Below are 12,767 nucleotides of genomic sequence, written 5' to 3' on the forward strand. Positions count from 1 at the left end.
CTCACTATCTATCATACACCTAGACTGGCTGATACAGCATCATGGACAGTGTAAAGAGTGGTGTCTCCCAGCCTGTCTACAGCCGCTGGTCTTACAGGTATTCAGCAGGCCTACGTAGGCACACACTCGCGCATAGACATGATCATATTGTACACGCACACACATACTGTGTGCTTGATTTCTCATAAATGTGTACTGTAGGGTGATAGAGGAACTGAGAGGGGTCTGTGTCCTGTGAGTCAGGTGTTTGTTGTGCCTGTGACAGACAGATAGGCTTTGAGCATCTCTTCCTCCTCTTCCCACTGATCCTACCTACCCACACCCCGGTTCTCTGTTCTCCTTGGGCTGAATGGCTTACCTGTTGTTAAAGGGAAACAAACACCAAAAGGTTGTTTTTGAGTGGTTTTTCATTAGTCCACTATTGATACAGCCCCAAAATGTTTTGTATGTCAGCAGTCAAGTTTGAAAGATATTGTAATTTCAAGAAGCAAAGTGTCACCGGCCAAATGCAGTGTCAACAGTGGGCTAATAAAAAAAAAAAAGTTTACCTTTAAGGATCTCTCCCACGCTCATGTTTCGTCTGGTGCATTGTCGTTACTTATTCAGAGCTCCACCGCTTGTACTGTAACACGTTTCTTTCTAACATGTTATATTGTGAGGTTTTGTTTTACAGCTGTTTGCTCTAACTAAGGACGTGCTAAGAATATTTGACCAAGTAGCTGACATGAAAGAATTTGATTGAAGTTGCTTGTGTTGAAAAGACTGTCGTTTAGCTTGTATGAGTCCTATAATATCCTAGGCCTAGTTAAACAGAGTTGTTCATGCTCTACACCTCACCATGCGTTGATCATTTATACAGCTGGTGTCTTTTCGTCTGGCTTCCTTAAAGGCACAATCTGCAATCTGGAAATCTGTTTTAATGGTCATTTCAATTCTTGGTATATAGCAGGGCTGCCGTTTCACATGAAAAGACAAATCCCAAATTCTAGCTTTAACTTGACGCAGAGCTGATCTGACTGCCAGGGTATCAAAAACAGCCTATTATCACCCATGTCATCACCCTAATCTCACCCATGTCATCACCCTGTTTTGAATAATCCCTCTTTCTTGTGATTTCACTCGCTGAACTGGAACTGAAGCCATTCTCTCCAACCTCCGGGGAATTAGAAGTTTAATTAGACTACCTCTCATTCAGTCTTTCTTTTTAACCCCGGAAAGTCATTTGCCGAAGGGGAAATTAAATGTACTTTATTCGTTGAACTTTAAAACATGATTTAAATTAGTCCAAAGCTGTGAAGTATATTAATGAGAATAATTTTTTTGCAGTTTGATAATACGCTTCTACTCCCTTGTCTCTCGTCTGATAATAAAGTCTCTAATTTTATGCTAAATGCCAGAGACACATTTGGAACTGCATCATATTGTCATATGAATGCAGTAGTCTCATCCTATTCTCAAGCTTTTTCACCAACAGACCGAGGACAAGGCTATGACATGGAGGGTATATTAAAGCTTGTTCGTGATAACGTAATAGGCTATTACTGGCCTGCGTCTTGTTTGCTTGTCAGTCATGAAGTCTTTTACAGCACAGTGTCAGTGTTATGAAACATTGATTAACGCGTAGATACCTGTGAAGTGGACAGAAAGACTGTGTCCTCCACCTCTCTCAAACTTGGAGGACACGGTCTTTCTATCCACTTCACAGGTATCTACGCGTTAATCAATGTTTCATAACGGTCTATTCTCAGATTAAAGTATAGAATGATGATACCCTGTGGCGGATTAAGCAAATACACAGCACTTGATCAATGTTCATTCACTGTCTGGGGGCTGTGACCACGCCACAGTCATATAGGTGTTCATTCACTGTCTGGGGGACTGTGACCACGCCACAGTTATATAGGTGTTCATTCACTGTCTGGGGGACTGTGACCGCGCCACATCTATATAGGTGTTCATTCACTGTCTGGGGGACTGTGACCACGCCACATCTATATAGGTGTTCATTCACTGTCTGGGGGACTGTGACCACGCCACATCTATATAGGTGTTCATTCACTGTCTGGGGGACTGTGACCACGCCACATCTATATAGGTGTTCATTCACTGTCTGGGGGCTGTGACCACGCCACAGTTATATAGGTGTTCATTTGTAGTACTACTGTACAGGCCACTGTCTGTTCTATGTCTGTTAGCTTTAGGCCTATTTTAGATAAATGAAAAATGTATTGCTTAATATGTGTTATGGACTGGGGATCGATTTACATTTCCCTGTAAGCTAGAAAGATCATGTGCTTCTCAAACTGAAGGACCACACACGCATTGAGACAGAGTGTCAGAACAGTGTCAAAGCTTCCCGTTTTAGCATCGTTCTTTTTGGTGTCACTGATCTCTTGCTAACTCTATTCTTCTCTTTGTTACCTGTTCGAAAACCCCATGGCCCTGAAGACCCTCCAGCTCCGCCAGCTTCTCCTCTACCTCAACAGCAAGGTAAGCAGCACCGATGTTGGATCATAACTTGATCACCCAATGCAGGAGATGTAGAACTTGGAGTGTATTTGAGGTTTATAAAGGCTTTTGAATTTTGTAATATCCACTTTGAAATTTCAGACTTGATTTTCCCTTACGAAAAATGCATCAACCCCTACAAAAAATGTCCAATAATTATAAACCACATAATAATTCACATTTCCTGTTGCTGCAAGATTATTCTCCTGCTGTAGCAAACTTAGAGAGAGAGAGAGAGAGAGAGAGAGAGACACACCCCCATCCTCCATCACACACTCCGCCATCCCTCCATCACACACTCCGCCATCCCTCCATCACACACTCTGCCATCCCTCCATCACACACTCCGCCATCCCTCCATCACACACTCTGCCATCCCTCCATCACACACTCCGCCATCCCTCCATCACACACTCTGCCATCCCTCCATCACACACTCTGCCATCCCTCCATCACACACTCTGCCATCCCTCCATCACACACTCTGCCATCCCTCCATCACACACTCTGCCATCCCTCCATCACACACTCTGCCATCCCTCCATCACACACTCTGCCATCCCTCCATCACACACTCTGCCATCCCTCCATCACACACTCTGCCATCCCTCCATCACACACTCCGCCATCCCTCCATCACACACTCTGCCATCCCTCCATCACACACTCTGCCATCCCTCCATCACACACTCTGCCATCCCTCCATCACACACTCTGCCATCCCTCCATCACACACTCTGCCATCCCTCCATCACACACTCTGCCATCCCTCCATCACACACTCCGCCATCCCTCCATCACACACTCTGCCATCCCTCCATCACATACTCTGCCATCCCTCCATCACACACTCTGCCATCCCTCCATCACACACTCTGCCATCCCTCCATCACACACTCCGCCATCCCTCCATCACACACTCTGCCATCCCTCCATCACACACTCTGCCATCCCTCCATCACACACTCCGCCATCCCTCCATCACACCCCCCATCCTCCATCACACACTCCGCCATCCCTCCATCACACCCCTCATCCTCCATCACACACCCCCCATCCTCCATCACACACTCCGCCATCCTCCATCACACACTCCGCCATCCCTCCATCACACACTCCCCCATCCTCCATCACACACTCCGCCATCCCTCCATCACACACTCCCCCATCCTCCATCACACACTCCCCCATCCTCCATCACACACTCCCCCATCCTCCATCACACACTCCGCCATCCTCCATCACACACTCCCCCATCCTCCATTACACACTCCGCCATCCTCCATCACAATCTCCCACATCCCTCCATCACCACCACCCCCCCCGTCCCCACATACGCTGTGTTCTAGCAGTAAGAGTGTCTTGTAGGTTATGTCTGTCAGTAAGAGTGTCTTGTAGGTTATGTCTGTCAGTAAGAGTGTCTTGTAGGTTATGTCTGTCAGTAAGAGTGTCTTGTAGGTTATGTCTGTCAGTGAGAGTGTCTTGTAGGTTATGTCTGTCAGTAAGAGTGTCTTGTAGGTTATGTCTGTCAGTAAGAGTGTCTTGTAGGTTATGTCTGTCAGTGAGAGTGTCTTGTAGGTTATGTCTGTCAGTGAGAGTGTCTTGTAGGTTATGTCTGTCAGTAAGAGTGTCTTGTAGGTTATGTCTGTCAGTGAGAGTGTCTTGTAGGTTATGTCTGTCAGTAAGAGTGTCTTGTAGGTTATGTCTGTCAGTAAGAGTGTCTTGTAGGTTATGTCTGTGGCTTGGTAGAGTAGCGGTGGGTTCCTCTAACTCGCTCTGTGTCTCTGAATAGAGTCCCACTGCTACTCCCACCTTCTTCTCCTTCTCCACTGTAGCTTAGCAACATGTACCCAGCAGGCCTTTTCACAGGAGTCCAGGAAAAGTCGTCCCAAACAACAGCCACCACTCTGACGGCCAGAGACAGGACTCTATGGAGAACTGTGTTTTAGATCTAGACTTGCTGTTGCTTTGTAGCACAGTAGTGCTGCTGTCTGATGCGTTGTTCTATTGCGTTATACAGTCCTGATACAGTATCATTTTTGACCTCACAAGGAAAGTGAGGAGTTTTGTAGCTCGAGCCCTAAGCTTTTCTCGGTCAAGTTAGCCTCTGTGGTCATGAAGAACTCCTGGACAAAATGATATCTATTAACCACTACATGTTTCTTTACAGTGTGCAGATCATGCAGTCAGGCTAAGCTCAAACAGTTCTAGCCTAAGGTATGACACTAATCCTGTATGACAGTCTTAGTTATGTCCAGCAGTGACACTGCTTTTTCAAGCGAACACCTTGGTAACATTCAATTCTAGCTCTGCCAGGAGATTTCAGTGCATTGTCCGCAGTTATTATTCACAGCAGCGATGCCCCCTGGTGGAATTCCATTGAAATTCATTAGTGTCATTGTAAGTGACAACAGGGTAGGCTTGTGCAATATACCATATACCGGGGTATTTACAGTTGAAGTCAGAATTTTACATACACTTAGGTTGGAGTTATTAAAACTCGTTTTTCAACCACTCCACACATTTCTTGTTAACAAACTATAGTTTTGGCAAGTCGGTTAGGACATCTACTTTGTGCATGACACAAGTAATTTTTCGAACAATTGTTTACAGACAGATTATTTCACTTATAATTCACTGTATCACAATTCCAGTGGGTCAGAAGTTTACATACACTAAGTTGACTGTGCCTTTAAACAGCTTGGAAAGTTCCAGAAAATGATGTCATGGCCTTAGAAGCTTCTGATAGGCTAATTGACATAATTTGAGTCAAATGGCAGCATACCTGGGGATGTATTTCAAAGCCTACCTTCAAATTCAGTGCCTATGCTTGACATCATGGGAAAATCAAAAGAAATCAGCCAAGACCTCAGAAAAAAATTGTAGACCTCCACAAGTCTGGTTCAACCTTTGGGATCAATTTCCAAACGCCTGCAGGTACCACGTTTATCTGTACAAACAATAGTACGCAAGTATAAACACCAAGAGACCTCACAGCTGTCATACCACTCAGGAAGGAGACACGTTCTGTCTCCTAGAGATGAACGTACTTTGATGCGAAAAGTGCAAATCAATCCCAGAACAACAGCAAAGGACCTTGTGAATATGCTGGAAGAAACAGGTACAAAAGTATCTATATCCACAGTAAAACAAGTCCTATATCGACATAACTTGAAAGGCTGCTCAGCAAGGAAGAAGCCATTGCTCCAAAACCGCCATAAAGAAGCCAGACTACGGTTTGCAACTGCACATGGGGACAAAGAACGTACTTTTTGGAGAAATGTCGTCTGGTCTGATGAAACAAAAATAGAACTGTTTGGCCATAATTACTGTCGTTAAATTTGGAGGAAAAAGGGGACCGTTTGCAAGCCGAAGAACACCATCCCAACCGTGAAGCATGGGGGTGGCAGCATCATGTTGTGGGGGTGCTTTGTGGAGGAACTTGGCACTTCAGAAAATAGATGGCATCATGAGGGAGAAAAATTATGTGGATATATTGAAGCAACATCTCAAGACATCAGTCAGGAAGTTAAAGGTTGGTTGCAAATGGGTCTTCCAAATGGACAATGACCCAAAGCATACTTCCAAATTTGTGGCAAAATGGCTTAAGGACAACAAAGTCAAAGTATTGGAGTGGGCATCACAAAGCCCTGACCTCAGTCCTATAGAACATTTGTGGGCAGAACTGAGAAAGCATGTGTGAGCAAGGAGGCCAACAAACCTGACTCAGTTACACCAGCTCTGTCAGGCGGAATGGGCCAAAATTAAGCTTCCCAACTTATTGTGGGAAGCTTGTGGAAGGCTACCCAAAACGTTTGACCCAAGTTAAACAGTTTAAAGGCAATGTTACCAAATACTAATTGAGTGTATGTAAACTTCTGACCCACTGGGAATATGATGAAATAAATAAAAGCTGAAATAAATCATTCTCTCTACTCTTATTCTGACATTTCACATTCTTAAAATAAAGTGATGATCCTAACTGACCTAAGACAGGGATTGTTTTTACGAGGATCAAACGTCAGTAATTGTGAAAAACTGAGTTAAAATGTTTTTGGCTAAGGTGTATGTAAACTTCCAACTTCAACTGTAGATATACCGATGGTATGATTTTCAATACCTTTTTCAAAATGAAATAAGGCCCCTTGTGTGCACTTCCGGTAATACAAAATACCCCGGTATGGTACAGAAACGGTATGAAAATCTGCATACCACCCTACCTCGATCAGGGGTGCATTAATTCGTGACCACTGTAGCAAATTGTTTCCTATTGGAAATATAACAGATAAGAGATGAGACCCAGATAACAGACTGGTATTAACCACAGAACCACTTGTATTATGTCTCAGTCAGATATGAGTTATGAGTGGATAGTAACCATTTTGTCTTTCGTCTCTTCTCAGTGCCCTTGATGATGACAGCACCAGCCTCAGGCAGCAGAAGCTGGAAAAGCAGGTAATGACTAACTTTATTAAACACATTAAACTAGTTATGCCACATACAGCACCTGTTCAACATCATAGCCACTCTATAGACATTACAGCTCCTATATAGACATAACAGCTCCCATAGACTTGTTCAGGGTATATGTCATGAGTATTCTATTTATGATGTTTATATCTAGAGGCATTTTGTGTTTGATGTTTTGGTTGTTTTTAGTGTCTTTTCATGTTTTGTCAGAATTGTTTTTGAGGTCTCAGTCCATGTTTATAGCTGTGAGACTGTCAAGCTTGAACATTTGACTGGCAGCGAGTGTACAAATGACCTGGTTTTCTGCCACCGATGTCACTCAGGCTATGAATTTAGTTGGCTTTGTAATAGCATTTGTATTTCCGACCATCAGCACAGTAAGGCTGATTGTTATGAAACAGAGGGAAAACAGGGTGTCTTTGAACTCTTTTATTTTCGAAGGAAGTACAATTTGTCCAATTAGCAGAAAGAAAAGTATTTTTCCGGAAGTGAATTGTTTTAGCACTCATTGTAGAGATAAAGCACCAATCTGCTCCTTTCTCAGCGAACAGCTCTTCCCGGTTTGCGTGTCTGATGATTGTCCCTTACAATCCCTCCTGCCTGCAGTATCCTTATCACCACCCACACTGCTTTAAAGTGAAACGGACTGATTTGGTTTAAGAAACCAGTCTTAGGCAACAGTCACACAATGGAGTAAAAGATGGAGGAGATGATTGGTAGGCACATAGACTGACTCGATGGCTGAGTCCCAAATGGAACCCTGTTCCCTACATAGGCTCTGGTCAGAAGTAGTGCACTAACGAAGTAGTGCACTATGTAGGGAACAACCGTAGAAAGGTTTCAGTAGACAGTCTGTGTAGTGCGCTGTATGCCTACATATGTAGGATCTGAATTTGTTGCTTTTGTTGCTGAGAATTTTCCTGTACAGCAGGAAATGTACACTTGTAGTGTATTTGAGTTTTAAAAAGGCTTCTAAAGTTTGTAACGCTAAACCTAATCCAAACCACTAACACCTTACCGTAACCGTAATTCTAACCCGAACTCTAAACCTAACCCCTACGCTTAAAATAGCCTTTGTCCTCATGAGGACGTGGGAAATGTCCCCACTAGGGAGAATCTTCCTTCTTTTACTATCCTTGTGGGGACTTTTGGGGATTTTAGGTTCCCACAAGGATAGAAAAACCAACCCACACACAAACACAGACACTTGCAGCACCTCTATCCCCCTCCCTCCCTTTCTCCATCTCACTCATTCTCTCTCTCTTCCCCACTCTGCCCCGGGGTGAGTAACACCGCTGATTCAGTTAGTGACAGTGACCACCCAGACACACGCACATACACTCTAGTTCTCTCTCATTCACACTTTCTCACTGGCTGAGGAGGAGACACGGACTCAGAGTGAGAGGGAAGCTGGTGTTGCGTGGTTATGCTCGTGTTAGTTGTCTGATCTGAAAGCCTAATCCAGATGTAGAGGGGGGCAGGGAGTCAGAGGCATGCCCGGCACGGGTGCTGCTCGGTGGGGGAGAGTTTAGACGTGACGGGGTCTCACAGAGCATGGAACCCTGAGCTCCACAGAGAAGCTTCTGCACTTCACTTTTACTCTCTGTCTCACTCCGGACACTAATGGACAGGGTGGGTCAACACCTCTTATTCTCTGTTCTGTTTATGTCATTTATGGTTGACTATTTTGATCTGAGAGTAACATGGGAAGTTGTGTGTGCACAGGTACATGCCTGCATGTGTATATTTTGGTGTGTGTGTGTGTGTTTGCATATGTACGTGCTTGCGTGTGTGTACTGTGCATGTGTGCAAGCATTTGATTTCAGCTCATCCTGGTGATATCATTGTTATAGCCTGTCTCTGGTGGGACACACTTCCGTGGATGTGGGATATCTCCTAGTCTGCTATTTTCATTAGCCTCCTGTGTTTTGTTTTAGGCCTGTACAATGTCTTGCTCCTACAGCCTCAGGATGGTGAATGAAACAGTGTATTGAGTCATATCCTTTCCTCATATCCTATCCTCTGAAGTCTTTTGTTTAAATTGACAATAATACAATGGATTGTTTTAATTGTAGGGCAGTTTTGTTTCTAGTAGGCTACGTTCTTTTCTCCAGTTAAAAAAAAAGCATCTGATATTTAATCATTTAGTGGTATGATCTGTGTAATGGTGGTGTACTGGGATCTAATAGCCTATTCAACAGATTATATAAACTCTTCATGTTACTGTTTGAATATGCACATAGTTGAACAATGAGTAGCCTAAATATTGCTCATTTTTCAGCCATACTCTATGTTCTGGTTATACACTCTTAGAAAAAAGGGTTCCAAAAGGGTTCTTCGGCTGTCTCCATAGGATAATCCGTTTTTGGTTACAGGTAGAAACCTTTTGGGTTCCATGTAGAACCCTCTGTAGAAAGGGTTCCTTCTATACCAAAAAGGTTCCTTCTATACCTGGAACCCAATGGGTTCTACCTGGAACCGAAAAGGGTTGTTTAAAGGGTTCTCCTATGGGGACAGCTGTATAACTGTTCAACGTTCTAGATAGAAAAAAAGGTGCTAAGAGTGTAGTCCAAGCAAGCTAGGAACTAGGTTTGAGTTCTGTTCAGTTTGGATAGAGTTAATTCAATGAAGTGAAGTGTCGTTGCCGCTGATGAGTTCTGTCAGCGAGTGAGACAGTTCAGTGTCTGCTCTACTGCTGTCAGTTCTTGTGAGGTAACCGTTCTGTAAAAACGCTATTATGAGTTAAGTCCAGGAGTGGCCATTGCTAAGATTCCAGCAGCAATAGCATCTTAGTGAGAGAAAAACAGATTACACAAATATGGCTAGCATTTCCCAGACAGTTTACACAGGATGACTACTGCTGGCCAGTTTACACAGGAAGACGACTGCTAGCCAGTTTACACAGGAAGAGTACTGCTAGCCAGTTTACACAGGAAGACGACTGCTAGCCAGTTTACACAGGAAGACGACTGCTAGCCAGTTTACACAGGAAGACGACTGCTAGCCAGTTTACACAGGAAGAGTACTGCTAGCCAGTTTACACAGGAAGACGACTGCTAGCCAGTTTACACAGGAAGACGACTGCTAGCCAGTTTACACAGGAAGACGACTGCTAGCCAGTTTACACAGGATGACTACTGCTAGCCAGTTTACACAGGAAGAAGACTGCTTGCCAGTTTACACAGGAAGAAGACTGCTTGCCAGTTTACACAGGAAGACGACTGCTAGCCAGTTTACACAGGAAGACGACTGCGTGCCAGTTTACACAGGAAGACGACTGCGTGCCAGTTTACACAGGAAGACGACTGCTAGCCAGTTTACACAGGAAGACGACTGCGTGCCAGTTTACACAGGAAGACGACTGCGTGCCAGAGCAAAGAGGGAAGACAAAGAAAAAAACTAGACAAAAGAGTTTCAAAGTTGAATCAGATCCTGGGTCAGATGTGTGGCTCTTGATAACATTTTTAAATAGGATCTCATTGTGAAGCATTGTGGGGCTTTTGTTTCTTGTTTACATGGAATCTGTATCCTGTGTCCAAATTAACAGTCTGTTTCATTATGATAATCCATTCAGATGTTTTATTCATTTGTCTGCTATTTTTAGCCTTAGAAGAAAACGAAGAGGAGAGCCCTGTTCCCCTCTTAAAGGGATACTTTAGGATTTTATTTACTTCCCCAGAGTCAGATAAACTTGTGGATACCATTTGTATGTCTCTACGTGCAGTTTGAAGGAAGTTGCTATCTAGCGTTATCGCAATTGATAACTAGTGTTAACGCAATGACTGGAAGTTTATGGTAATTGCTAGCATGCTAGTAGATGCCATGGGCGTCCAGTCATTGGGATAACGCTAGTTAGCATTGGCTCGCGAAACTACCTCTGACTTCCTTCATACTGGATGCAGAGGCATAAAAATGCTATTTATGAGTTAATCTGACTCTGTGGAAGTAAATAAAGGGCTTCATTGCCAAAAGCCCAAAGTGTCCCTTTAAAACAAAGCCTGTTTGAAATGTAAACCATCAGACTCCAAGCTGAAACCATTAAGCTCCCAGAGGCCCTTCATCTGGTCTTATTTTCATTTTAATCAAAGACAAAGTCTGGGTATTTAATTAATATAATTTTTCAGGTGCACCTTGAGATTCAGTTGTCAAATAGAAGCGGGCCATGATAGTGTGTGTGTGCACGAGCATGCGCGTGTGTGTGTAGGTACGAGCGTGCGTGTCTGTGCTTTTGTGTGTGTGCGCCTGTGTTGCATTGGCCCTGAATGTGTGTGTTGCGTTAGCCCTGAGTAATAAAACCTTTCTGTAGTGGTGGTTAATCAGCCCAATGAGGCTTCAGAGAGACAAGGACCTCTCGTCTCTTTCCAGCCCAGTTCATCACTAAACACCGCTTGTTGTTTTGATGCTCCCCACTATATGAGGCAGTTACGTAACCCATCGCCTGCTTTGACCAGAGACCAGGACTGCAGGGCCAACTGATGAATGTCACCATAATTCATGGAAATTGACCATTTCTCTAGTGTGAAGCTTTTTTTATATTCATAGAGACATTGTGCTGTGTATTGTTTAGCCAGAAATCTAAAGTTGGCCAAGCCTCGTCGCTGTTGTCCCTAGTTTCCCAGAGCGTTTGTGATGGCTGTGACAATGTCAGCTCTAATGATCCCACTGCCTTGTCACTGTCCCCTGTCCCCAGTCTCTCTGTCCCCTTACTGAACAGAGCCTCAGCCAGCACAGCACAGAGTTATACGGTTAACAGGAAGCAGCATTTCCAACTCTAGGTTTACTAAAGTAGTTTGAATTGTTTGCACTGTATGTGAAGCACTATGTTACTTTGTCTCATAGCATATTTTACAACAGTCTAGGCTTACTTGTCCATGACCCATGTAAAAGGTTTTTCTAAATTGATTTCAATGGATTTGTTGCTGAAGGTTCCTTCACTGAGTAGCTAACTCTCTTGTATCCCATTTCCTCTAGTGGTATTGCTAGGATACAAAGGTCCATTATTCTGTGACCTTTTCTATGAGATAAATATAGCCTAGCCAACCTTACCTCACCTGTCCTGTTTCTATGCGAGTTGCTTATTCTGCCTTCCAATTTAGTGTCAAAGATACCGAAGGAAGAAAAGATGACATTTTACTGTGGCTAAATGATTTGCCAGGTCGGGTCATGACGCTTGTGTGTGTTGTTTACAAAGCCATCTGGGGTTCCATCTTGAGATTCACATTGAATGGCCATCATGTTCTGTCCTCTCCCCCAACAACAGTGGGAGTGGTGAAAGACAACAACAAAGAATGTGGAGTCTATCAAGGACACTCTGACACGGTTACCATAGGAACATGCATCTTGTTTGACACCCCTGAAACGAAGCTGGCAAGCCACGATAATGAGTTTTTTTGCTCATTTGTTTTGTCGTATTGCTTCAGATAACTCTGAGAGCACTGTTTTTCAAAACAACACCACCACCACAAAGTGTTAATTCAGGGACATAAGGGGCCATAAGGACGGAGTCGTTACTGATTGTCTGGTCCTCAGTATTTTGATTGATCTGGAAAAGGTCTACGGCTGTCTGTATAAGGTTGAATATAGATTAGTGTCTGGCTTGATGATGAGGAAGTCATCATAAAGTAATTCTTCCCCAGAGTCAGATGAACTAGTGGATACCAGTTTTATGTCTCTGCATCCAGTAGGAAGGAAGTTAGCCGTAGTTTCGCCAGCCAATGCTAACTAGTGTTTGAGCAATGACTGGAAGTACACAGTCTACAGGTACACATTACATAGCAGTCAGACCTCTA

The 12,767-nt window shown here is 43.7% G+C and overlaps 1 protein-coding gene across 5 annotated transcripts in view; it reads left to right on the forward strand.

Annotated features, from left to right (window-relative positions):
* The window catches only part of LOC129838217 (tubby-related protein 3-like), a 40,732-nt gene that overhangs the window by 18,310 nt on the left and 9,655 nt on the right, over nt 1-12,767 (forward strand). For 4 of the 5 annotated variants that reach the window (XM_055904993.1, XM_055904992.1, XM_055904991.1 and 1 more), the window contains exons 2-3: nt 2,449-2,490; nt 6,912-6,963. In XM_055904993.1, the coding sequence (XP_055760968.1) occupies nt 2,449-2,490; nt 6,912-6,963 (94 nt within the window). Of the gene's footprint in view, nt 1-2,448; nt 2,491-6,911; nt 6,964-8,252; nt 8,611-12,767 lie in introns of those variants that run through there. The other variant, XM_055904996.1, reaches the window with a different exon arrangement.

This window comes from Salvelinus fontinalis, chromosome 39 (assembly GCF_029448725.1).
Source record: "Salvelinus fontinalis isolate EN_2023a chromosome 39, ASM2944872v1, whole genome shotgun sequence".
NCBI lineage: Eukaryota > Metazoa > Chordata > Actinopteri > Salmoniformes > Salmonidae > Salvelinus > Salvelinus fontinalis.